The following is a 27,019-nucleotide window of genomic DNA, read 5'->3' on the forward strand; positions in this document are numbered from 1 at the left end:
GCTTTTGATCCTCATCATACAAAACGAAGCAAATCTTAGTCAAGCCAAGCAAAAATTTGACTAAACCAAGACTTAAACCGACTTAAAATTTAAATGTTTGCAAAAGGAAAGTGAAATATGATAATAAAAACTATAACGTCATTTTTATACGTAAATAAAATATTCGTGAATTTGATGTTGCGTTGAAAATGAAAAACAAATTATTGATGGCATTACATTAGATAACACAAAATATGTTTTTTTGAATGATTTAAAAGTAATTGATATAAAACAAATGAAAATCGTCGATCATTTGACCGTAGGCAATGGAAAAATTACAGTTTGAATTTGTAAATTTCGGTCTAATACAACTTCAAACGTCATTTACTAGAAAAACCTTAGTTCATTTTGTTGGTGTCGCAGGGCCAGGGTGTCGCATTTGGGTCATAAATGTAGACAAGAAAAACATTTGCGATGCGATTGCGATTGGATTGCGATATTTTTGCGATGCGGATGCGATCGCAACGCTGACGCGCGGGGGTCACGATTAATTCTGTGAATTGAATCTATCTCTGTGAAGTGAAACCAAGCGAAGTTCCCGTAGGCTGTATTCTGTAATGCCATTGGTAGCACATTCTCTCTTTATTTGTACTTATCACGGCCTGGCACGCCCGCCCACGTTACATGCCACAAAGTCACCAAGCTGCGAAGAACAAGGTTTTCAGCTCAAACCAATCTGAATCGTATCTGAATCTGCTCAAGATCGTGACCTGATAAAGATAAATTAATTAACTCTTGTATATTTATTTATTATAATCAATGGTGAGCATTCTTTGCAGGGTAAGACACTTCTATCTTCATTATTAATTGAAGGGTTCTCTCTAGTTCTCGGTGGAATCTGAAAACGGGGCTTGTGGGATAATCTAATCAAGGATCTTGAAATTTGCTTGACCTAATCACATGACAATTGCCTGGACTGGAAAAAATACATGCTATGTCAAATGTCTAGCATAGTGGCGGGATTGCGTCAAAAATTTCAGCGCACGTCCGGAGTAACTTTGTTTGCGCCAAATTCAGTGTATGGCAGCGGCTGAATTTTTGGCGCAGGGCGGCCGCATAATTTTTTGACGAAAGACGGTCACCGAATGGTGAATTTAGTCGGCACGCTGGTCAATCAATCAGCAGATTCGCACTGTGGGGTGCTTGTGGCTCTGGAGAGGTTTCGGCACGAGACGTCCACGCCCCAGTTGTCGTGTTCTCGAACTGGTGAGCCGCTCTGAGTCTACTCGGCGGAGGAGCAGCCGCCCAGGTGAGGCCTCAACCCTCGGTGTGGAGAAAGGTATGGAAGACCTTGTTGAACATAGTCGTCGTCGTTAAGTAGGTAATACTGCAGTGGGTTCCTGCCCACTGCAGTATCGAGGGAATGAGAACGCGGAAGACCTGGCGAAACAAGCGGCCGCCCTGCCCTCAAACGCCCGCTTGCTGACCAGGGTGGTTCATTGTGCGGTCTCGCATCAATGGCGCGACAACTGGTCCCGAGTTACTATTCAAGCCACTCCTCGGGAGCACGCCGCCGCTCCCTATCCCCGGAGAGGACCGAGAGGACGCTGTTTCGGTGCACCAGATGAGGGCGGGCCACTAGGGCCGCTCGCTCCAGTACGTGCACCGAATCGGCTGTCTCCAGTCCGCGCAGTCCGCGGCGTGCCAGCAGTGCCCAGACAAGCGGTGCCACGCGGCGCTCTGCGCCGTGTACCGAGAAGAGACTGATGTGCCGTAGCACGTGCTGCTCCGCTGTTCGGCCCTCGCTGACTCCCGGCTCCCGCCAGCCTCAAACACACCGCTCCGCCGATTTTTGTGGCTCCGGAACTTCCGGTTCCAGCCTTGTTTCACGGCACGACGCTTCAGTGTACTAAGCGTATTGAGGCATTGGATTTCCATGGAAATAAAGAACTTTCGGATGCTCAAACATGAGAGAGCGTCCAAGGCCCAGGAACACTCCGGCTAGTTGATATAGCCTTGATCGGTAGATGTGCACAGTGCACATGTGGTTTATATAAAAGTCAGTGGCTTAATTTTGGCACAAATAGACGCCCAATTTTCGGCGCAAATCATGCAGAAATTTTCAGCGCAAAATCGCTTGCGCCGAATTTCGGCTCAAGGGCGTCCAGCGTAGTGTCTGGATGTTTTCCAGTCCGGACAATTGCCAATTAGCAATTGGCCTGTTAAAGGCACCAAGGGGGGAGGAGAATATCCCAATAATCACGTGACTAGAAATACAGGGTGTCCCAAAAATAATGTCACACCTTTCCAGCGTCAATTTCATGGAAATAACAAATATGATAATTGAGAGGCGCGCTTTTCTTACATACGCATCCCACCTTCTCCCTGATGCGGGCAAGCATACGGTCCGGGACATCAGACATCAACATGTCTAGCTTCTGTGGACTGATCTTGGACCAGACAGATCGAACGTTCCTGGTCAGCGTGCGTTCAGGTTATCCTGGCGCCGTTTTGCTCACCTCTTACAGGACGATCGCCCAAAGATTTTCTATCGGCGACAGATCGGGGCTATTCACCGGCCATTTGTCCTTCTCCCAGAATGCTGGGAAGTTCGATCTGTACCATTCCTTCGTCGTTCTAGCTCGATGAGCCGGGGCGCCGACTTGTTGAAAGATGGCCCTTGACATGTTCAGCAGAAGTTTTCGGCTGGAAACGTGGCTTGTTGGGCTTCAGCTTTAGAGACATTCTCCCGTACCGATGGATTATCAATTTGAAGACTGGATGACTGTTGGCAATCAGCCTCCTTGCCAGTTTCCTTGTGGATAAGCCCGTCTTTAGCTCGGCACTTCGCGATGACGATCTGCGCTATACCCGGCTGGCGGAAGTCTTCCTGCCGCGACCTAGCTTGTTCCCAGGCGTCTATCCGCTTCTGTCGCGTGATAACCAGCGCCAAATCGTGCGACAACTCATGCCCAGTACCTCGGCGACCTGGCCGTGGGTCATGCCACCGGTAACCATGCCGACGGCCCCGCTGCGGGACGATTTGCTCAACAGTTTCGCCATCCTGGACACCTGGTCCGCTCGCGCTGGGTACTGCCCCGGAAATGACCTCCGTACACCCCTTGACCGGTCAGGGTCACACAAATTCGAAGGTCACGTGACTAGAATGTAGCCAATATGGTCTGGGAGCCAGTACCTGTGAAATTATATTGATATTGCGCAGTGGAAGGCAAAACAAAGGTTGTGGGAGGGTGTGACATTAATTTTGGGACACCCTGTAAAAAAAAATCAGTACGTATATATTGTCTCTTTGCCAATCAGTTGCATCAGCAGCTAAGGGGCATTCACTATCTTTTTCCCAGGCATGAGCTAAACAGCATTGTTCAGCATGTCGTTCTTTAAGAACCTGAAAAGCTTGTTCTCCGTCGGCGGTGAGACGAATGCATCCAAACGTCGGAGGGCGCTCAGCAATGTCAAGGTGGATGCCAACCCGGAGGAATTCTGGGAGCTGCAGGGTGAAGTGGGCGATGGAGCCTTCGGTAAAGTCTATAAGGTGAGCACGGCGAGGGACAGAGTTGTTGAAAGCTAGTCCTCATATACATACTTAATTTTATGTTGTTGCTTATAAGTCTTGGGTGTTTACCAACACCCTCTGACATGTTCCTTTTCTCACTAACCTTTATTTTTGGTTTCACCCACCAATAAAGTTATGGAAGATGTGCGGCAATTGCAACTTGTAGGTATGTTTACCACTGCAGATATCCCACCTTTCCCGATCTGTCATGACCTCTGCTGACCTGTCTTTTACCCCTGCCGTCTGTGTCCTCCGCTGACCTCCTGTGACCTCCACTGACCTCCACTGACTCACATCTGACCTCTGTTGAACCGCTCCCGTGTCGCCCTGCGCAGGCGGTCCACCGGATGTCCGGGCTGGTGTCTGCCGCCAAGGTGTGCGAAATGTCCGAGGACGACGAGCTCGACAACTTCATGGTGGAGATCGACATCCTCACGGAGATGCAGCACAAGAACGTGGTCCGACTCATCGACGCCTACCTGATGAAGAAGCAGCTGTGGGTGAGTAACAGCGGAGAATGTGACGTGGTCTTCCGACACCTTGGTGGGGCTGTTTCCCTTTTCCATTAAATCATAACGTATTGCCGTTAAGAAGGAAGGATCGGTTTATATCTCGAACTATCAAGCCGCGTTGCAACCATTGAACTTGGTCGTATGAATGAATAACATATTTCGGTGGGTTTCACTATAATATGTGATGCACTTTTCTGAATCATTTTAAGTGAGGTAAAGGGTGTGAATAGTTGCAGAAATAGCTTATCGCGATAGCTTGCTTGTGATGCTGAAAAATAGGGCTATTGTGCGATTTTGGTTTGAAAAGGCCGAATTGTAGAGACGTATTTTTATATTCAAGTTCAACCCGCATATTGCGAACGGCGGAGTGTAAAGCGATTCTTATAAAGCAAAAATTGGCGACAGGTCATTAAATGATTCATTTCCGTTTTTTAGTATTCATACGTCTTATAGAAATCAAGCAGGTTATCGTTTGACCACCTGTCGATAAAGCAGCTCGTACCTGTGGGCTGAATCGAGAACAAGAGTCATCGGTGGCTCAACACCTATGTATAACGGACTGTATTCAGGGAAGCCACCTGACTGGCTGTCATAGTGACAGCAAACGGACGTCTGACAGCACTGTTGTGATTGGTTTGTCAATTCATTGACAACGGATTTGTAGTTGGCACCAAAGTGATACTGGTCATGGGGTGAATTGAAATGTGGCCTAGTCATACAGGCATTGCTATTTGTAATTTGTATGCGGCATTTACGTTTTGTGGTCCACATCGCGACCCCTGCACAGCAAAGTCGGCTTTCAAATAAATAAAAAATTGACAGTAACTTGCGCTGATATGAGATGTGTAGTTGCATACCTACTTACACAAGATGCAATACGGGTCAAGCGCATTGTTGATTTTTTTGTTGACGCCTTTTCCTTGACCCAAAAAGTACGCGCTAATTTAGCTACATTTTAACTTTTAGGTAATGTTATTTAAATATGTGGCTTTGTAATGTTTGCGAAACTCGAAGAAGAAAATATGGATCGCTGAGCAGAAAAAGCGATAGAGAGTGCTCTATCGTTTTCATCGTCCTACCGAGAGACACGCCGCAGCCAAATCAGCCGGGGCCGGGTATTCCAGCCTTCCGGCTCGGTTCTCCGGCAGTAGTGCCGCAGTACTAAGTCTCCGCGGCCATTGTTTGTCGCCCAAATATCCCTCTGATGTATGGCACGCCACGAATTAGACGGCGAACAATGACTGTAACGCGGCCCGGCGCACTATACAGCGGGCGGTAGAGACGGAGAAACGGACCGGCCGCCGCGCGGTCACTTGAGAAGGAGTGATAGGAGGCTTCTGTCACCGGCTTAGGAAGCTTTCTCGCGAGGTTCTTTGTGTTGGGGGTGTTCTTACGTTTTGAATTACGTTGTTACGATGTGAAATGCCCACGTGAATCCTATTGTAGATATGCTAATTTTTATAGCGGCAGACGCCTCAGGCGTCACTCCCGGCTACTTTGTGAGTGTGTTGGCCTTACTCTCATTTTATTTGAACTTCTAACGACTTACATACTCGAGCAGTTGTTCTTCCAATGAAACCCGTTCCACCCGTCCCTCATGAAAAAATCGTTATTAGCCGTATGCGATCTTCAAACGAGAATCTAAACAAACATCCGTGCTCGAGTTTTGAGGACGGTACGCGTTTCTGTGGCTACGGCAGACGTTACATTTCTCTGCAGTGGTTTGCTCAGTCACACGCCTGAGTCACACAGTAGCCATTCGTTTCCATTCGGCATTCAGGGGAGTGTTTATCTCATCTTTCGACCTATGACGTCACATGCAGACGTCATGCTATAAACCACCCACAGGGTGGTAACCTAACCTCCCGTGGTGCTAAAATGCCGGTTGGGGAAATGACATCATCCTTGATTGTTCGCTGTCCAATGGTGACGTCACTCGGCCGTAAACGACGAGTGACGTCATATCATCTGCGGCCTCGCTAAAGAGTTTGACGAGTGTGCTTTGATTTTAATTATATGCATGCTTCGCATACATTTCCAATTACCTACTAAAACCAACATTAATGGAAGACAGTCACGGTTCTACGTTATTACCGTGACCATAGCCGTGACTATTGTATCCGTTATTTCAAGTGTCATTTGCCGTGGTTGATTTTTCGTTTTCATTGTCGTACGTACATTCCTAGTCCGTGACCCGTTTTGCCGGCGATTGGACGTTTACTGGTCGACAGGGCGCTCCAATCATCACTAACCCCCTCTCCCCCTTGTCCGCCACTCCCAGATGCTGCTGGAGTTTTGTGACGGCGGTGCCGTCGACTCGATCATGGTCGAGCTGGACCGCGGCCTGAAGGAGCCCCAGATCGCCTACATCACGCGTGGTATGGTGGAGGGACTCCAGTACCTGCACCAGCACAAGGTGGTTCACAGGGACATCAAGGCCGGAAACGTGCTGCTTACTACAGACGGCGGCGTCAAACTCAGTGAGTTGGCGAGCGGGAGTGGGACTGGGATACACTCATTAAGTTGGGGAGTGGGATCTCTCAGAGGCGTCAAACTCGGTGGGTTAAGGGTTAGGAAGTGGGAGTTACAAGTAGTGCGATTTCAGCAATGCTCTTGTATTGATGCTAAATGTAATGGGCATTGTATTCGTGCATTGTTTGCCAGGTGCTAAATTTGTTTCATATTATTACATGTCTGGGTGATTATCCTAATTTAGGTCGTTGGTGACAACGTATTTCTGGGCGTTTGTGGTGTTGGCTCTGCTATAAATAGGCCCTCTGTGTATCAGTATCAGTGTGCTATCGCGTCGGTGCATGACATCGTTGTACCCGCGCTAGTTAATTGTGCCGGGGTCTGTCGGGGGTTCGTGACGTAGACGAACGTATTACGTAAACTCTTCCTATTATCTGCGCTGCTGTGTTGACAATATTTACCGATATATTGAACTATATGATAATATTTCCCCCGTGTTAACTTTCAACAACACACGGCTCATCAAAATCCCCAGCGTAAATGACACCTGGCAAGGCTCAAATAAACTCACTATTAGCGCTTACGTAAACCCCAACTAACACTCTCTTACCCCCGTTCTCCCTCCCGCAGCTGATTTTGGTGTATCCGCCAAGAACAAGCACACAATGCAGAAGCATACGACGTTCATCGGCACTCCCTACTGGATGGCGCCGGAGGTGATCGTATGTGAAACGTCGCCAACCGACACGTACGACTACAAGTCTGACATCTGGTCACTGGGCATCACCATGATCGAGTTCGCTCAAAAGGTGCGGAACGGGACGGGATGGAGTTAGGGAGGGGAGACAGGGGAGGGGAGGGTGGGGGAATGCGAAAGAATACGTTGCTGCGTCGTTGTACATATTTAAGGCGGCGTGATTTTAGCGTTGAATACGCAGTCTTTCTGTTTTGTTCTACAATAATTAATGAAGTAACATGTCAAAATTGTTACTGTAATATGCAATTTGAGATGTAATCATGGATAATTCCCTGATGTGAAGATGGTCGAACAAAATGTCTTCGATAGGGTCGTAGGCGATCATCAACGAATTTCGTCAAAATCATGCCTTTAATGGCCCTTTCACACGTAGCAACTTTTCCGGTCGCCGGCGACGGCAACTGTCGCCGGCGATCGCCAGCGACCGGGGTCAGTCGCCGGCGATCGCCAGCGACCGGGGTCAGTCGCCGGCAACTCCGCAGTTGTCGATATCAGCTGACCAGTCGCCGGGGTGTGACGTAGCAGTCGTGTCAGCCAATCATTGAAGAGTTGTCGGCGTTGCCGAGAAAGTTCAATTTTTCCAACATTTTGAAGTCGCCGGCGACTGTTCTAGCCAGCCGCCGCTCAACTGTCACGTGACCCGCTTGACCTTGAGTTGGCACCAGATATTGCGCTGCTGATACATGCAGCGGCGCAGCTTATTTTACTGCATTATTCAAGGTACTAAATATTTGGACATGTTTTGCAGGATGATAACTACCGTCTAGGTAATATTGGAATAATATTTATTAGATCTATTATTGAAACAATACATAATATCAATGAAAATACAATCAAACTGCGATTCTTCTTCATTGGAATTCAATGCACTCAAGCATAAAACTGAAAAGTGATGTGTACTTGCAGTTCCTCCATTTTTCCTAAAGACTACGAGTGCTGCAGATTTTGCTCACCTGTCTTGTTTATTCAACTACAACCCTGTTCTCAATAAATGAATAACTTCGCTGTAACGACATTAGCATTGAAGGAATGGTTGGTGGTAAGCATGGGACAATCACAGTGATTTGTGGTCACACATTTGAACCGTGCTTTGTATGTGAAAAACAGAAAAAAGGCATTCTAGAAATGTAGCAGAAATTCAAATGCCAGAAACGGACCTGAGGAACGGCGAAGCCTACCACCCACATAAAACACAGGCTTTCATTATGTCAAAAACAGATGCTGTATTATCTAAAGCGCTAGATTGGGGAACACAAGTGTACCCCCCCCCCCCTTATAACAAAATGCATTTTTCCACACAGTGGATATCACTAAACATGGCGAGGTGACAGTATATGACGCCATACGCGAGACCACATAAAAATGCAGCACGCGCGGACACGGGGCAAGGACGGTGGCACAATATGCCGATACCCAAGAAGACACAAGCCTAGGTCAAAGGTGACAATACTGTGACAGAAATCTTAAAATCAGCCTGGACACAGCTCACTCTTCATGACCGTTTTTATCGAAAATAGACCAACAAAACACCAAGGCTCCTTCGTCCAAAACTCAAAACTCGACATGCCGCTCCAAAGGCCTTGCAAAACAGCGCACACCAACAACGCATAATAGCCAGCAACGCACACGACAGGATTTTCGAGGCACGAGTCGTCAGCCGCCGCCGCCGCCGCCACCTCCCGGCAGCTGATTGCCGAGTGCCTTGCTCCGGCTTGCCGCACCGGCGCCGATCGTGGCGACCTCTTTACTCTGGCAGAATCGACCCTACCGAGCGGCGACAGCATTCAGTTCAGAAGCAAAATGACAAATGAATTCACTGCACTATGTCAGAAAATCAAATGCACATGCCATGATCACACGCGGTGCCGTCCACGGGGCCGGCAGAAGCTGCACACTGTCACCGAACACCACCTGCACCTTGGACGCAGTATGTGAGGGCTTGCGCCGCCTCGCGTGCGGTATTGGCATCAAGGCCCGGACACGAGGGAGCACACTCGGCGCAATCAGAGCACACCGTCCGGGGCCGTCAGTGTCGATCTCCTGACCTCACAGAAAGTTGTGCAGCACACAGGTGAACGCCGTCAGTGTGGTGACTGGTGCGGAGCACACCGTCCCACGGAAGATCGTCTGTGGGCCGTGGTGCAGATGCTGTCTCTAGGCAGAGTCAACAGTGCAGTGGCAGAAGTTGAACATTCAGCTGCTAGACTCCTTTTCGGGTCAGCAATGCCGTCGAGTTGGCCATCAGGTGGTGTTGCAGAATCATCAGGTACTCTTGATCAGGTACATCAGGTACAGAACCTCTTGACTCATCAGGTAACGCTGTGACTTGTCTGCCAGGCACAGAGGGCGGACATGTCAGAACATACTTCAAATACATTTTTAAAAATCATTTTTTAACCAAAAGCTCTGCAAATTAGGAAGCCTGGAATAGGCTATTGCTTAGCATCATAAAAACTACCCAAATACCCAAATCAGGTTAGGTTTGGTTTACCCAAATACCCAAATCAGGTTAGGTTTGGTTTTTACACTTCAGGCTTAAATGAGAACAATCTTAGCATCATTATCCTTGATGTAGCATTGTTGACGCTTTTTGTCTTGTACAATTGGCAATCAGTATTCAGTGACACAGAATTGGAATTTGTGGTTCAGAAACCTAGCATTATTTGAAATAATAGCATTTTAGCAGTGCTCATTCTTTTTGAAAGCAAGTGTATTTTTAATATAATTTTCTAGGTAATTCATTTCCTGCTGAATATGGTTATGAGACCATTGTTACTAATTTTGGTATTGTTAAGGCAGCTGTAGCATGAGTGGGCATATGCTGTAGAGACTGGAGTGATTAAAGTCACTAGAGGCTTGAGGGTTTTTTTAGACATTATGCAGCAGCCTGGGGAGATATGCAGAGGCAAGTCTAGGCACCACCAGAAGGGGGATAAGCAGTCAGCACAACACACAGTGGGCACAAGGGGAGAAGATTGTAAAAACTATTGCCTGGATCCACCTCTGTGGACATCCTCAGGCATGCCTCTGTGGACATCTCCAGGCTGCTGCATGTAAAAAAGTATCAAGCCTCTAGTGACTTTTTCCACACTGCAGCAAATGCCCGCTTATTCTTGGTCTGCTCTACCTTCCTCCAATTATGAGTTTTGTGTGAAAATGACATTTTTACATTGGTGGAGCTTGTGTGCGCATGGTACACATAAGCCATGCCGGCAGCATTGCTGCAATGAATAGGAAACAGCTCCAGGGCCAAAATACATACCACCTAATACCTTGCCAAAATACATGACATACCTACCACCTACTATGCATAATGCAATTATTTATGTACTAATAAGCCATGGATTATCATTTGCCCTGTGAGCACGCACACACATGCGAACCCAATGCGGATAAGTTTGGCCTGGGTTGTTTATCCATGGTACCAAGGAAAACTCCAGCAGAAACAATAACAAAATTGCAAAGCTACCTGTTTGATTTTGGTCATGCTAATTAATGAGCAGCAATATAATATTTTGTTGCTATCAAATATTTCCTTGTGTCGCATGAATAGGTAGGCAAATAGCTGACTGATGGGTAGGCACTTTGTCCTCAAGGGCACTGATACTGAATGTAAACAATGTTCTTGTGACACAACAAGCAAGTTTTCATTACCTTATGAAACTAGTGTCAATTTCAATGTCATTAAAATACTCAATTTTGATGAAAAAATACATATTTATCACAAATAAAAATCATGGGTGATCATGGGCAAGTGCGCCACAAATGACATAAACCCTCCAATATTGTCGAATCAAGCTTAAATTCAAGTCACAACAGCTTCACGACAGGCAAACTACAAGATAATAATCCCTACGCTACTGTGCAACAAATTTAAGGTAGCCACACCAACCAAAAATGCATCACAAATCACCTAAACCACTCACCAAGGACAAAACTGTCATGGCGGCGTCCGCTGCTCGAGAAGAGTCGCCGGCGACTGGCCTGTGACGCGGATCTGACGTCACCAGTTGCTGGCGATTGCCCGGCCGTGGCCCGGCGATCGCCGGCGACTTGCTTACGTCATACCTACGTCACACACGATCGTTGGCTGGCGGTCGCTGGCGGTCGCCGGCGACTGCTGCTGTCGCCGGCGACTGAAAAGTTGCTACGTGTGAAAGGGCCATTAGTGTAATAAAACCGTTGGCACGTTTACCGACGGGCCTACTGTCTAGTATGTCCGTCACGGACGTATTCGGTGCGTGGGAAAGGGGAAGTGAGTTACTGTCCATTTCCGTCGCGTGCCGCCATTGTCCTTAGATGTCCAAATGGCGTGTGTGGGCCCCCGCCTGTGGTCCATTGTGTTCAATTGTTTGCCGCTCGGCCATTTGAGTCAGGTCAGACAAGAAGTCATTGTTTGTTTCGTTATCAGTCACGTCTGCCAACGGAAATTTTAGCTTTTTGAAATTGAAGTTTCCACGTCAAATTTAATTTCCTGGCATATCTGAATATAATTATTAGACCGATGGAAAATTACAGTCCCATCGACCCTAAGGTCGGCATCACCCCGAGATAATGAAGCTAACGTAGCACCGGAATCATGGAAAGTCGATAGTCCAAAAAGCTCTCATCCGTGCGCCTTCGTCGGCGAATTGCATTGTTTGGCGCTGATGATTGGCTGTTTGGTGGTTTTGATGACTTGTTTGAAGGCTCTGTTCATTCTAACACACCACATTTCTGTGTGGACTCTCGCCACCTTCTCGACCCCAAGAGTCCAGGGCTGCGAAGTCGATGGATTTTCGGCGACTCCGACTCCGACTCCGACTCCGGCTTTCAAAAACCAGCTCCGACTCCGACTCCGACTCCGGGCAGAATTGTCGACTCCGACCGACTCCAACTCCCGACTCCGACTCCGCAGACCTAGCAGTGCTGCGGAGTCGACAGATTTTCGGTGACTCCGACTCCGACTCCGGCTCGGGTTTCTAAAATCGACTCCGACTCCGACTCCGACTCCGGTCACAACTGTCGACTCCGACCGACTCCGACTCCGACTCCGACTCCGACTCCGACTCCGAAGCCCTGCCCAAGACCCTCTCAGACTCAACTGGAGCTGTATCGATCATGTAGATATCTGTTTGCATTGTCACTCTCGCAGCACAGGTGAAGCCACACTTTGTGTTCCCTGACTAGTAGCACAGCTTTTACGGATTTGTATGTTTCACGTTCATTTCTTCGGTTTATGATAAAAACCTAAAGGTCTTCACAAATCCATTTATGTACAGCATGAAGTAGAGCACCTGTACATATTTTGATAGTTCTTAGTCCATGCATAAGCTATGTAACTTCTCTGAAGTGGCCGTCGTTTGTTTGATCCGTGGTTTCCAAACTGACCCATGACCTATGGCCAATATGACCCTTGGAATCTAACCTGTCATTTCCAACCGATTCTGAACTAATGACCGTTTGACCTGCGACCTATGACCTGCCCAGTGACCACTGACCTTTGACCTGCTTTACCTCTGACCCTCGTAGGAGCCTCCGTACAACGAGCTGAACCCGGTGCGGGCCATGCTGCGGATACAGAAGCACGATCCTCCCACCCTGGACCGGCCGAGCCAGTGGAGCCGAGAGTTCAACGCCTTCATCGCCGCCTGCCTGAAAAAGGAGCCCGAGAAACGAGCAGACACCGGCCAGCTTCTCGAGGTGGGTCCTGAGGTGACGCAGAACGCAGAGTTGTGGAGGTAGTGATGGTGACTTCATGGTGCGTAAACTAACGGCCGTGAGTGATAATTGTTTTTTTTTTTGTGAATGGGGAGAAACTTGGAGATTGTTGGACGTGCTTAGAAGCGTGATGACAGAGTCTCATGTTAGGAGCTAAGCGGACGGCTGTGATGTAACGGAGTTCCATTTGCTCGTATCTTTTAAAGGAAGTTAGCGAAGTTATCCTGCATACATAATTTATTATTGCTTGCGGGTTGTCTATCATCGAAACACAGTCTCCGGATCCACCGATTCTCCAACCCAACGTCGCTCTGTGTCAGGCTGATCCCTCAGCGTCTAGCCTGTGTCGTCATGACCGCGCTGCCAATGTCGGTGGAGCCGCGATACAGCGACTATCTGGGTCCCGGTGGAGCGGGCACGGTCTGCCGCAGCCGAACCGCGGTTTATGGCGTGCTGTAATGTCGGAAGTGACGGTGCGTGGTCCGTGGAGGTCATCCGGAGGGAGTGTTCATGGATACTATCTCATCGGAGCATTACTTACGCTCCTCTCTATGTAGATTTTATTGAAAAGGCGTGATGGATACACTTTAAGAATCGATGGCGGCGGGAACTATAAGCAGTCGAGAGGAGGGTTGGTTTTTCGTCACGTGCTAAGCCACCAGAAGCACACTATGACCCAAGCTACGACCGATTCATCTGAGGTAATAATCGCCAGGATATAGGCTATCTGCCTCGATACCGTATCGGGCGGCTTTGGTCCGACGGCGCCGATGGCTCAGTGCCAATCAAACTACCCATGACGTCATGCATGGGGACGACCCGGCCGCCGCGGCTGAGGCCGTTACGGTGCGCCGGTCGGCCGGTCGGCCGGCCTCGGTAGCCCCAATGCGTCCCTGTCTATCCAGCCCCGACACGTGCTATGGTCAGCGCACCGTTAGATCACCGGCCCGGCGCGTATGTTGTTCCGCATCCGTCGCTCCTCGCCGGGCGAGAGAGAAGGTGTTTGTCTTGGAAACCGCCCGGCAGTTGGCTCCGGTCCTGACGCGGCTTGTTTCAGCAGTGGACCGTGGTCACGCGGTCGGGCGCTGCGGAGGTGTCTGGGATGAGATTGGCTGCCGTTTTTCACAGTTGTGTGGTTTTAGCGAGATGAAGCGACTAGCAGGTGTAGGTGTATGCTTTGAGATTGCGTATTTCTGTCAGGTGGACGGGTTTGATCGTATTCGTCAGATAGAGCGCCTACACTTACGAGTCAAAAAGACGGGCTTGGCATTCAGACAGACTGAATGGTTTGAATCGGCTATTCAACACCAGAAGCTGACGTGGGGCTTATCTTTACGCACCGCAGTAGATACGGTTTCGTGCAAGTGTGCGAGTCGTAAACGGAAGATAAGATGGCGCGTCGATGTGTGTCAGAAATGCGGTATGTAAGGTTCTTGGACATATTGTGTGACCACGTTGATATATCAGATACTAGCAGTCTCGCAATGAATACCTCCAGATAATGTAGCAGACCGGCGGTAGACTCAAGGTGGATCTGTAACCTTGTAAGGCTTTGTGTGGCCAGCCGCCAGATAGGCGAGGGCTTCCACTTATCAGTGGGAATTAATAACCGTAGAATGATTCATGCGGTTAGGTGCAGCGACCTTATACGATCTAGATTGTAATCTGGCGGCATTTAAAGTCGATTGTGGCATCTATTTTTGGGAATATTTGATCTATTTTATTCGACGAGGGCGTGACCCGAAGTCACTGGTCTACCGTAACCCGTTTTGCTGGAGACGTTTTTAATCATGCATCAACTCAGTGTTGTTGACACGCCCTGTTACCAAGCGCCCCGCCTCCCGTCAATGCTGCAGCTGTTTAACTGATGCCACCTCCCTCCCTTCCCGGCCCACCGATGTGTTACAGCTACCGTTTATCAACCGGACCCTGGACAACAAACCGATCCGAGAACTGCTGCTCGAGTACAAGGCCGATGTGGACGAGGGCTTCGAGGATGCCGTCGAAGACGTAAGGATGGGGCGGAGTGGAATTATGACGGTGGTGCTTTGGTTGCCGTTTTGCCAAGATGTCTTGTCTGCTAACTGGTTTTAGTGAGATGCAATCTGTTCTCTGCGGCATTTATAGCTAATACCCAGTCCTTCGTTTAAAACAAAACGACGCCTTGCTGTGAATGACTATTTACTATGTCTACGCCTCTTCACGTATGCGTCGCTTTTTGCTGCCTTGTCTCGTCTGAAACGTGTTGTCTTACCTTTTCACCTGCGTCTTCTGATGCTTTGGAGCCAATGGCGCTTTTCATTCCCATCCCTCATTCCTGCTTTTCGTCGTGTATGCGATAATGTCCCGATTGTGATGAATTGGGATACATTCCATTACATGCTGCTCAGACGCCTGGACGGCGTCGAAAAATCGCAGAAAAAGAGGAAAAGGTGACGTATTATTCGGGAAGAGCTTTGTCACCTTGCACATAAATGGGCCATTCGTGCAGCCAATGCTGATTTCTTAAAACCAGTTTAAGGATGTTGTTATGTATGTTGTATAGTCTTCCTTTTCATCTAACTTTAAAATCTTTTACAGAAAAGCATGTCTTAAAATGACATTTTAGTGCAAAAGTCGGTAGAACAAACCCTTGTTTTGCCATTCCGGTCGGCGGCTTTCTCTGCCGGCGCGGCGGTCACAGCGTTAGTGTCAGCAGTATCACACCCTATGTCCCATTTAACCCTCTCCCTCGCCGTTTTTCAGCAGGAGAGCAGCCGCGTCTCTCGGATGAGCGACTCGGACGCTCTGACGGCTCCCTCCGAGGCAGACGAGGAGAGTATCGTAAACGGGGAGGCCGCCAGCACGGCACAGGCTGAGGACAAGGTAAGGCGGGTGCTACTGGTGCATGCGGATAGATAGCGGTATTTGTTATTGGTAGAATTTGAATGGCGTTTGACGAAAGGGGGCTGATTTTTCTTCCCTGACTAGTGTAGTGTATAATACTTTAAAAATATTGTTTGAATTTCGCCGTTATGAGTGTTTTATTGACAGGGTCTTAGACGTCACCGCAATTAAATCATCGCTTATCGTTGGTTTCTCCTTGTTTTCAGGCGGCCGAGAAATCTACACCTCCAGAAGATCGTCCCAAGTCAGAATCCACCCCTGTTCCGAACGGCGAGGCCGTGTCCCCGGCGAAAGAGCCATCTCCCCAGCCCACCTCACCGTCAGCCACCACCACGCCCAGTAAACCAGCACCGGCTCCGCCGCCTCCGGCCACGCCCACCAAGGAGACCACGCCCCCTCAGACCTCCACACCAGCGGCCAAGCCGGCGTCACCAGCGGAGCCGGCACCGTCACCAGCCGCTCCCTCACCAGTGGTTTCTACACCAGTGGTTTCTACACCAGCGGCCGAGCCTGTGTCGCCAGTGGTCCCATCACAACCATCCGAACCTGCCAAACCAACACTTGACGACCTACCACCCCCACCTCCTCCACCACCCTCTGATCCGGACGACGGACCTCCCTCGCTCCGGCACGCCGACCAGAGACCCCTGGTGGCTGCCGAGCCGGTGGTGGTACAGACTTTCGGCAGCGATGATGGTGGAACGACGAGGGTTATCCTTGGAGGTGGAGGAGCGGATCCGCCCTCGGCCATGGGAGATGGCACCGCCAGAGTGCAGATTGTTACCTCGGGAACAGGTGAGCTGCAGGGTGTCGCTGTCAGCGGGTCGTGTCTGTCTCTAGTCTCGCGGGACGCTGGTTTGTTGTTGATGGTGGTTTTTGTCTTGGTTGGTTGTAACTGGGAAATGAAATCCAATCATGGGAAGTTTGTTCGTCTGTGTACTGTTTCGTCTTTTGAGAAGGTCATGGAAATTAAATGGATGTCCTGCTTCTGTGTTAGAGCTCGGAAAATTGTGTATCATCGTCATATTTGTTAAAGACAATTAATGTCATTGTCTGCTTCAGGGGTATCAGTCTGATGTGATGTACTGCTAATTGGTATATCGTCCTGTTCCGTGTACGTCTAACTGCCCAGTCTCGGCCCGTCCATTGTATTCCTCTGCGCCTGACGCGTGTTATTCCGTGGTCGGCCCGTCAGCAGCCTCACCGGAGCGCCGCCTGGCGCCGCGGCCGCCGTCCGTCCCGCCTGCCGCCGGGACCGCCGCGCCGCCGCCGGCCCGGCCCGGCGTGCTGGTCCTCAGCACAGGACAGCCGTTCACGGGACCGACCACAGCGCGGGCTGCGGCGCCTGTGCCGCCGCCCAAACCATCCCCGTCGCGGTCACCCGCCTCCCCGCCTGCGCCGCCGCCGCCGCCGCCGCCGCCTCCCGCCGACACCTCCGAGCCCACACTGCGTCTGGACGACAGTGAGGTGGTGATCGGGGGAGGAAGCATCGTGTCAGCGCCGCCGCCGGGGCCCGACCCCGGCTCGCGGTTCCAGCTGACCCTGGAGGAGCGGGCCGAGTCGCCGCCGCTGCCGCCGCCGCCGCCCACACCGCCGCGGGTGTCTGTTGGGGGAACGGCAGTCGAGGAGGGAGCCGCGCATGTGTCCGTCATCCAGGTAGAACCGGAAGAGGAGGAGGAGGAGGATTCAGGTGAGGACGAATTGAGGACGCCAGAGCTAGATATAACTGATCCTTCATTCCTCCCTGGGGTCGTGCTTTATGGTCTATGCCTTTGTCATTTGTCTCGATTTGGGAAAGTATCGTGGTCGGCTTTGTGTTCCGCTCGCTCAGCTCAGTTCCGTCCTGCTTATATTTTGATGATCGCTTTATGTTGTTCCCCAGTCAACATAACCAATCGGGTCTAGTTGCAGGCTTTCATTTTCATTTTGGCGTGCACTTACCATAAGGCCGAAAGTTGAAGCTCTACGTATTTTTCGTCTTCCGTATCCTAAACTATTTCACATGTTACGTTATTTTTCAAATAGTTATTGTCGCCTGACATACTCACTGCCGTAATAGTTAGTGCTCAATCCCGTATCGACCTTCCGTCAGGCACGGCCAACTCCTTATCTATCATGCTGGAGGGCACGACGATGGGCAGCTCGGACGTCGATCAGATGGGAGAGGATGACGTCTTCACGCCCGGAAAGGGAGCTGCGCCCGTCCCGGTGAGTGGGGGGAGCTCTGGGGATGGGGTGGAGGCGTCTGGGAGGGTGGGGAGGGGGATGATTGGGGTGGAAATGCTATGCGTGCTAGTTTTGCGATGCTGATGGCTTGTGAGCTAGGATTTGGCATGAGTGCGGAATCGCGCTTTCCCGGTTATTTTCTGCTCACCTGCTAGGATCGAGGATGCTTATGCTTGATGAATCTGGCTTAGCATGGTTTAGATTTAAATTCAAGCTTTGCTATGACTTTCTTGATACTTGCCGCGTAGTAACCGCGATGCAGGATTTAGATGTTCTATTGATTATGCTTACTCTTATCACTATTCGGTTGAATGCATTTCAGTTTCACAAAAACAAAACTATCTGCTGAGTCGATCACTGCCTGTTGTGGCTCAGCCACCACCGCTTGCCACTTTTAGAGCCAGTCTGATGCTTGCCCGGCTATCCTGCCTGTTAACGCCACCCGCCTGCCCCGGCTGACATGCTGCCTGTTCGCTCGCCGCTCCCCACAGTCCAGCACCAGTACCCCGGCCAGTGCGCGCGGCACGGTCTCCCCGCCGGTTGGGAACGGTGGGCCAGCGCCACCCCCGCCGCCGCCACCGCCGCCACCCCCGCCGGCTCAGACAGCTCAGAAGGCTCAGACGCCAGAGAAGGCGGCTCAGACGCCGGAGAGGGCGGCTCAGACGCCAGAGAAGGCGGCTCAGACGCCGGAGAAGGCGGCTCAGACGCCGGAGAAGGCGGGGACGCCAGAGGAGCAGGACGATGAGCCGGTGGTGTACAGGAAAAAGCGGCCGGCGCCGCCGCCATCACAGGTAGCACGGAGGGACAATTGTTTTGTGCTGCAGATCGGACGTATATGGCATGTCTTTTTTTACTTTGGCTCCGACGTAGCCCATCTTACTCAGAGTCGCATGTAGCTCGTCATTTCTTGCACGGCATACTTGCGTGTTCTTTGGCTGGTTATGCTCGGGAGCTTAGTTCATTATATAATGCTTATGAACTTTCGACCTAAATGACACCGTCTATAGAATTAACGTACTGCCATATTTTCTGAAGGGTACTGCGTTTTTGTTACTCGAGTGGAGTCGCCTCCCCTGCTCCCTCCTAACCTCCCCCTCTCCCCCCCCCCCCCCCCTGTCAGGACTCTTCCAACTCATCGAGTGGCGGCAGTCAGTCGCGCTCGTCCACTCTCAGCCGCTCCAAGGAGGAGCTGGAGGCGTCACGGCTGCGCAAGAAAACTCGCAACCGCACGCGGCGCTTCGAGATCGACGGCGTTGTCATGACAACCACGACGAAGAAGGTGTTCTACGGGGATGAACCGCTGATTGACGAGCACGCGCTGCGGAAGGCCGAGCTCAGGGAGCTGAAACTGCTGCAGAAACAGGAGCAGAAACAGATCAGGGAGATGCATGACAAGGTAAGATTGAAGTGGGAATGGAGGACGTGTACTGTGTATGAAAGCATGCGTGAACTCTGTACAACTTTAACTCCAGTCCACACTGTGGAGGATCAAAGTTTTTGATGGTAATGGTGACGACTCAGCCTGCTCAGTTCTGCCGTCTTGACATTTTTGTTTTGTTTTTTAAAGAGATTCACCTGGTTGATCGCAAGGTGGGCTATTTTTAATGACGGACTCACAGTCAGGGTCGTAAGGCTTTGATGCTCCTTCCTTTGCTTTCTGCGCTTTTGGCGCTTATCTCCCGATGCCGAGTGTCGATAATTATATATTTGAATAGGCGCGAATAGAATATATAATATCTTGATCGACCAAAAGCCGAGAATCTTAGGCAACAGTCGCTGCATTTACACTTCACTCTGCTGTACTCTGTCCACAACTCTTGAACTGTATCCAGCCTCCTCGCGCTCTGTACCCCCAGAACTAACCGCCGACTCTCGTCCACAGTCTCAGTTGGCGCTGGACCAGCAGGCGCGCCGGTTCGAGCAGGAGCGACAGCAGCTGCTCCGTCAGCACGACGCCGAGCTGGAGGCGGCGCAGCGGCAGCATAAGGCTCAGCTGGAGCGCTGTGAGCAGCAGCAGGAACAGGAGAAGCGCAGCGTCAGCAAGAAACTGCGGGCCGAACAGGTGCGCGGGCGGGAGGCAGGCGATGGCGGAATGTAATGGGGTAGGCAGACTGGCTGGCAGTTGAAAAGGAATATGGGAAGCGGATGTACTCCGTATATACGTGCTGATTTTGAAAGCGAGGTGTGTGATTTATCATGGAAACAGACTAAATTTCCTCTATGTTATGATCCGTGCGTGTTTGCGTATGCAACTTTGATGACGGCGCTCGAACATATTCCAGAGCTGTTGCGCATATATCAGTTGCATGCGCATCCTTGTCAGGACCGCAACTTTCTTGCAACCTTTTACAAAATGCTATACTGACTGACTCCCAATGGTACCATCGTGATCAGTCTATCCAATGCTCATACGCAAATGTAAAATGCGTGATGAGTGATAGCGGTTTCCTTTTCCGTGTTCCACAGGAGAAGGAGCTGAAACAGTTCCGTGAAGGCCTCCGTGCCGAGGCACGTCTGCTCAAACAGGACGTGGAGCGACTGCCGCGCGCAGAGAGAAAGGAGGCACTGCGAGCCGGCAAGGAGAGACTGGAGACCGAACATCAGGTGAGGGCGGGGCAAGGATGGAGAAAAGGAGATGGTAGATAAAGAAGTTGATGGTGATGATGTGTTGTGGCGGGGTGCTGATTACATTGCCACATTTAAGTGGTTAAGTTTTGTGCATGGCTGAAGTGGACATCGAACTGTGGTGTTACGGTGTAAGCCTGTAGGGACAGTGTATGTACCTTTATCATTTACACTCCACGAATGATGAAATATTTTTATGTAGTGTTATTCAGTTTTGTGAATTGGTAGTGGTGCACCTTTGTTGCTTATAGTGGTCATTTTTACGCTTGGATGGATATTATTTCCATGCTCGAGCCAATCGTCTACCGTGCAATTATCCCCCTCCAGCCAGCCTATATCCCTAACTCACTCTTTCTCCTTCCCCTGTCTCGCCTTTATCAGGAGAAGGAGCGTCAGTTTATCGACCAGCTGAACGAGACTCACGAGGCGGCTCTGCAGCGGCTGGGGGAGCAGCACCGCGCCAGCACCGCACAGCTCGAGAAACAGTGCCTCGAGGAGAAACAGAGGGTCAGTTTGGTGGAGAAAATATTTCGAGGAGAAACAGAGGGTCGGTGGGTTGTAACTTTCTTATGGAATGCGAGCAAGGGTTGTGGAATTGAATAACAGCTTCAGGGGTATTTTTTTTGTGTCGTCGTCTGGGGGATATTTTTTTTTTTTTTTTTGTATCATCATGGAGGACGGTTTCTGTTGAGGAACTGTGAGAAGGTCATTCTCCATAAATATTTCCATTTCAATAATCAACCTCACCAAGCTACCCGAGCCGCGCGGCTCTCCCGTTTTAACCACGTCTGGTTTCCCGAGGGTACTCGCTCCTGGCCCTCCCTGTCTGACATCCTTCCCCACGGCTTCCCTCAGCTGCTGCGGGCGAGGGAGTCTGCCCTCTGGGAACTGGAGGAGCGTCACATCCAGGAGCGGTTCCAGCTCACCAAACAGCAGGTCAAGGAGGTGTTCTTCCTGCAGCGACACCAGGTAAGTACCGCCACGTCCGTAGGAGATGAAGTGACATTACAGAGATGGACGCGCTGACTGTAATGTCTTGCTGTGGTTTTGTGTGGAGTTTGGATGAAGGATGTGGTATGGATTTCCGGAGTTGATAGGACCCAGCAGGGTATATTTCCCGTACATTTAATTAGTGTCATCATCATCAAATACATAACACCTGTTTTCGGTGTACACACATTATATGTACATCCTCTCCTAACCGTCCCGCGCCGCTCCTCAGATGCTGGCGCGTCACAACAAAGAGATGGAGCACGTGCGGCGGATGGGCGACCGTCGAATGGACGAGCTGCGCCGGCAGCAGGCTGTCGAAAAGCGCGCCATGCCCAAACGCATCCGCGCCGAGCGAAAAACGCGCGAGCTCATGTTCCGCGAGAGTCTGCGCATTGGCGCGCCGCGCAGCAGCATCGCTGACGTGGAGACCAACGGCCGCGACCCGGTCAAGGCGTTCCAGGACCAGGAGGAGAAACGGTGAGTGGCTGGGGGAGGTGGGGAAATAGAAGGTGCGTAGAAAATGGGAGATGTTTGAAGTTGCTTTTGTGTTTAGAGTATAGGAAAGATAATACCGCATAGTGAAGGATATTAGAGCGACTAAGTGGACTAGCAGGCCGGGCGCCAGTTTGGTTTTGAGGCTTTGGCTAACGTTTTAGAGGCTTTGTTTTAGATTCAGTTTCATTCACTGAGCGTCTGGTGTCTTTGTTTCGGCCCAAAGCGATGCGATTTTCCCCATAATGGGCTATAATTCGACGAGTCGGCATCAACTCGATATACAAGCGGTACCCATCCAATATTGTTTCAACCACGCATAACCTAGAAACCACAGATAAGCCTCTTGCCCTAACTACCAGCCCGACATGACCTCACTTAACCCAACCAGACGCGACCTGACGTCCTTGTCCACGTGACCCGCAGGTACAAAGCGGAGCATAAACGGTTCGAGCTCAAACAGAAGAGGAAACAAGAAGAGCTGAAGGCCGTCAGCGAGGCAGCCATGAAGGAGTTGGAACAGGTCCACAATGAGAAACGTGAGTCAGTGGTGTTCAGTGCAGCCGGCGAGTGGCATTGGGACGACCAGCAGCCTGGTACATGAGCATGTCTGGTAGACGTTATGGTGTTGTTATCACAGTTTGTGTTGTCCAACTGCTCACATGCTCATATGCATGTCATGCTAATGTCCTCTCGCTGTCCCTCTTTGTCGGTTCTTCGATGTCGTTGGAAGTGTGTGCTGCCGTACAAAGGAAGAAAGCCGTAAGCGCCACTTTTACCGAAAATGAGTTATTGGTATCATTGGAATCGTCATGTTATTCTGCATCTAACCATATACATTACACAGATATTAAATGATTTTATACCAAGTTATACAAGAATAAAATATTTCAAAATAACCTTATGTCACATAAAGCATTTTATAATACTGGCAAATAAACGTATCTTTGACAAAAAAACGTATGATCAACGAAAAATCGGCTAAAACTCGGAGTAACCATGGATAAAAGACGCAAGTGCTCAGTTACGTTTATTTGCCACCATACATTGTCAACATGGTACAACGGAAAATAAACTTACAGATGGATATACGTTTATTTGCCTTGGTAGAAACCGAAAAAATGCACTTACGTTTATCTTCCATTCTGGAAAGGATTGTCCGACAATTTCGGCCAGCCGTATGTGGGCGTATACGTTTATTTTCCTGGTCACCCTGCCGAATTTCTAATGGCAAAAAGACGTACGATGGACTTACGGTTTTTATCCATTGTCAGTATACCCGTCCCCAAGCAAAATGGCAAGCTCGATGGACATACGTTTATTTGCCATAGCACCTGGAGGTTCCTGGAGGCCGGTGCCGGTGCTGGCCCCCGCGGCCGAGGCACCGTCCGTGCCGGGGCTGGCCCCTGTGGCAGGACCGCCGCCCGTGCCGGTGCTGGTCCCTGTGTCAGGACCGCCGCCCGTGCCGGTGCTGGCCCACACGGACGAGGCACCGTCCGTGCCGGGGCTGGCCCCTGTGACAGGACCGCCGCCCGTGCCGGTGCTGGCCCCCGCGGCCGAGGCGCCGCCCGTGCCGGGGCTGGATCCCGTGTCAGGACCGCCGCCCGTGCCGGGGCTGGCCCCTGTGACAGGACCGCCGCCCGTGTCGGTGCTGGCCCCCGCGGCCGAGGAGCCGCTCGTGCCGGGGCTGGCCCCTGTGTCAGGACCGCCGCCCGTGCCGGTGCTGGTCCCCGCGGCCGAGGCGCCGCCCGTGCCGGGGCTGGAGCCGGTGCTGGCCCCCACGGCCGAGGCGCCGTCCGTGCCGGTGACTGCGGTGCTGCCGGCGTTGGCGGTAACACTTCCCACTGGCATTGACGGTAGCGGAGACCACGCGGGAATGGGCTCCATCCAGGGAGCAGAGACAAGCATGGACACATCCTGGGGCATCGTCTTGGATGATTCAGCGGTGGAACTGGACGATATCAATATGCTGTGCGCCATTGGCTCCAGCATGGACATGGACGCAGGTGAAACGTCCATCACTGGCGATGCAACGAACGGGGACTATGAACCTGAGCGATATTCCCAGAACGATGCCGGAGCTAGCAGTGCACCAGTACCGACCACACCAGACGACCAGACGCACACACCTGACGACCCGGCGCACACATCCCCGAGGAGACCTCGGACAATGGAACAACAGATACATGCATATGCTGCGAAACATGCTGTATTATCCCCGCCGCCTGCGTGCGCTGATGGACGCTGTCCCAACGGTTGTGCCGAAAAGGTCAGTGAAACTGACAGGCGCAGGATAAACAAAGAGGTAAACAACATGCCAACTGAGGTAAGAAGAGAGTGGATCTGTGCCCACGTGATGGAACTAGATGTAAAGCGCTGCCGGAAGCGTAAGGCAGAAGAGGGTGGTGACACTGGAGGCTCTAGGCGGAAGAGGACGAGGGAATGGTATCTCCCGTCAGACCGGAGGAAAATCAAGGTGTGCAAGGGATATTTCCTTACCTCACTGGGGATGAAACCTACCAACGACACGCCGGTGCGGAATGCGCTGGAAAGGGAAGACATGACGGCGGTTGCACCCAAGGACAGACGAGGTGACAGCGCAGCAGCCAACAAGTGTGACCGCGAGGCCATAAAGGAGCATATCATGTCCTTCGAGCCCGCAGTGCCGCATTATAGATACCTCCATGCGCCGAACAGAAGGTATCTTCCGCCCGAACTGTCTGTATGCAAGATGTACAGGGACTTTAAAGCCAGTCGTGAGAGTGCATGTTCTTTTGAAACGTACCGGAAGGTCCTCAAGGACCTCAACATCGGCTTTACGCACCTGTCCGGGGAGGAATGTGAGACCTGCAAGCTTGAAGCTGCACGCGGTACACAAAGGAGAGTGCAGCGAGACGGAAGGCGACGGCGGATGCGAGGTCTGCACAAGACACAGAGGTCACATGGCACAGGCTCGACGAGCAAGACAGGAATATCGCTATGATGCCGAACGCGACTGGGACGACAACGAGCTGGTGCTGAGTGCGGATATGATGAAAGTTTGCATGCTTCCAATCCTGCCGCACAAGACCTGTCTCTTCACCAGACGCATCGTGGCGTACAACGAGACATTCAGCTTGATCCAGTCTACTGACAAGAGGAGGAGCAGGGCAAACAAGGAGAGAGGCCTGGCGGTGCTTTGGCACGAGGGGGTCTCAGAGCGAAAGGCGGGTGACGTAGCAAGCTCCTATCTGGCCCTCATCAAGGCCAACCGAGACACGAAGCAGTTCACCATCTTCTGCGACAACTGCTCTTCGCAAAATAAGTGCTGGGTGGTGCTGTCAGTTCTCCTGCATGCTGTGCAGTCAAGTGACCTGGCTGTTCAGCAAATCACGCTGAAATCTCACCACCGGACATACGGCGATGTCAGCAGACGCCGATCATCAAGTCATAAACAAAAGCATAAAGCGAAAGAAGTCAATCGAGGATTTCAATGACTTCGTTGAGACTGTCGCAAGCACGGGCCTGCGGGTGAAGAACATGAGCGGCACAGACTTCGTCGAGGCGGAGAACGTGTTCAGTGAGGCGAAGATTCGCTTACTCCAGGGCATAGAGGCACGCCCGTATCTCCGAGACTTCCAGGTGGTGCAAGTGAGGAAAGGGTCAGGACTGCTCTACACAAAGAGCAGCTTCGACCAGAGTGACTGGAAGACGTACAACCTGCTCAAAGCCAAAGTCAGCATCGACCGTCCCCTGAAGATGCGGGAGAAGGAGCGGTGTGTCAACAAGCAGAAGATCGACCAGCTGTGCGACAACCTGCTCAGCTTGATCAGCAGCCACAAGCGGTCCTTCTGGGTGACTCTGAAGGAAAACGCCAAGACGAGTGTGCGGGATCTGATTGGCTAGGCAGACGAGAAAGCAATACACAGGCTTGCAGACTCGCAACGCATCGAGGACCACGCAAATGATTCAGTTAGTCGCGAAGGACTTGTCGAGTCCGTTTTTCTATTATCCCGCATTCGATTGCGGTACACGAGTTTCAGTTGTTCGCGGGTGAATTGTTAGGCCCGTTGTTGTTACCCCGCATTCGATTGCGGCACACAACATTCAGTGGGTCGCGGATGGATTTTTAAATCAATTTTATTGTTACCCTGTATTTGACTGTTCTCTGCCAGTGAGTACTCAGTCTGGCTGTTCTGTGCAATGACAGCCGTCACTGTGACTGTCACTGTCACTGTGACAGCTCTGACTGTGCAGTGTTTAATACACATATTGTTATATTCAATATCACCCAAAGTTCACAGCACCCTGTTGTTTTACAGCTGTGCCTGAATACACGCCATTGTGTGATTTTCAATACATCTTCATTCATTCATTCATTCATTTCTTTCACTTCCGGTGGAGCATACGTCTTTTTTATGGTCGTTTTGGCGAAGCGTGGACAATATCGACAAAGGGCAGAAAATCGGACAGTGGACTTACGTTTCTGATATAGTCAGTAAGATTGCAATAGCCAGGAAGCACCCAAAATAGAAAACGTATGTTGTTAGATACGGTTTTATGCGCGTAGATTATTAGTCATGGTGACCAAGGCAAGAAAACGTATAGGAACCGTATCCGCCACCTTCCGTGTCGGCTGTGACTTACGTTTTTTTGCCTCGACATTTTTCTCGAGATTGGGTTAATACGCAAAGGCAATTAAACTTTTTCGAAGTATCTCGATAGGTTTATATTTTTAAAAATAAAATCATATACCAATGTCATGCCCGTTCAAAGGCGGTTATTTTGATACCCAATTTACACAAAAGAATGCAGCAAGTTTTC

The 27,019-nt window shown here is 50.7% G+C and overlaps 1 protein-coding gene across 14 annotated transcripts in view; it reads left to right on the top strand.

Moving 5' to 3' along the window:
• Positions 1 to 384: 384 nt before the first annotated feature.
• The window catches only part of LOC122390342 (serine/threonine-protein kinase 10-like), a 30,429-nt gene continuing 3,794 nt past the window's right edge, over positions 385 to 27,019 (top strand). Inside the window, exons 1-19 of one of the 14 annotated variants that reach the window (XM_043383180.1) lie at positions 420 to 801; positions 3,342 to 3,532; positions 3,889 to 4,053; positions 6,347 to 6,545; positions 7,168 to 7,346; positions 12,806 to 12,976; positions 14,903 to 15,004; positions 15,740 to 15,859; positions 16,087 to 16,675; positions 17,076 to 17,570; positions 17,973 to 18,088; positions 18,598 to 18,897; positions 19,227 to 19,502; positions 19,989 to 20,168; positions 20,573 to 20,710; positions 21,113 to 21,238; positions 21,587 to 21,700; positions 21,954 to 22,201; positions 22,643 to 22,755. In XM_043383180.1, the coding sequence (XP_043239115.1) occupies positions 3,368 to 3,532; positions 3,889 to 4,053; positions 6,347 to 6,545; positions 7,168 to 7,346; positions 12,806 to 12,976; positions 14,903 to 15,004; positions 15,740 to 15,859; positions 16,087 to 16,675; positions 17,076 to 17,570; positions 17,973 to 18,088; positions 18,598 to 18,897; positions 19,227 to 19,502; positions 19,989 to 20,168; positions 20,573 to 20,710; positions 21,113 to 21,238; positions 21,587 to 21,700; positions 21,954 to 22,201; positions 22,643 to 22,755 (3,796 nt within the window). In that variant the 5' untranslated portion in view covers positions 420 to 801; positions 3,342 to 3,367. Of the gene's footprint in view, positions 820 to 1,186; positions 1,289 to 3,341; positions 3,533 to 3,888; positions 4,054 to 6,346; positions 6,546 to 7,167; positions 7,347 to 12,805; positions 12,977 to 14,902; positions 15,005 to 15,739; positions 15,860 to 16,086; positions 16,676 to 17,075; positions 17,571 to 17,972; positions 18,089 to 18,597; positions 18,898 to 19,226; positions 19,503 to 19,988; positions 20,169 to 20,572; positions 20,711 to 21,112; positions 21,239 to 21,586; positions 21,701 to 21,953; positions 22,202 to 22,642; positions 22,756 to 27,019 lie in introns of those variants that run through there. The other 13 variants (XM_043383185.1, XM_043383177.1, XM_043383184.1 and 10 more) reach the window with 13 other exon arrangements.

Source organism: Amphibalanus amphitrite, unplaced genomic scaffold, assembly GCF_019059575.1.
Source record: "Amphibalanus amphitrite isolate SeventyFive unplaced genomic scaffold, NRLGWU_Aamphi_draft 000392F_arrow, whole genome shotgun sequence".
Classification (NCBI taxonomy): Eukaryota; Metazoa; Arthropoda; class Thecostraca; order Balanomorpha; family Balanidae; genus Amphibalanus; species Amphibalanus amphitrite.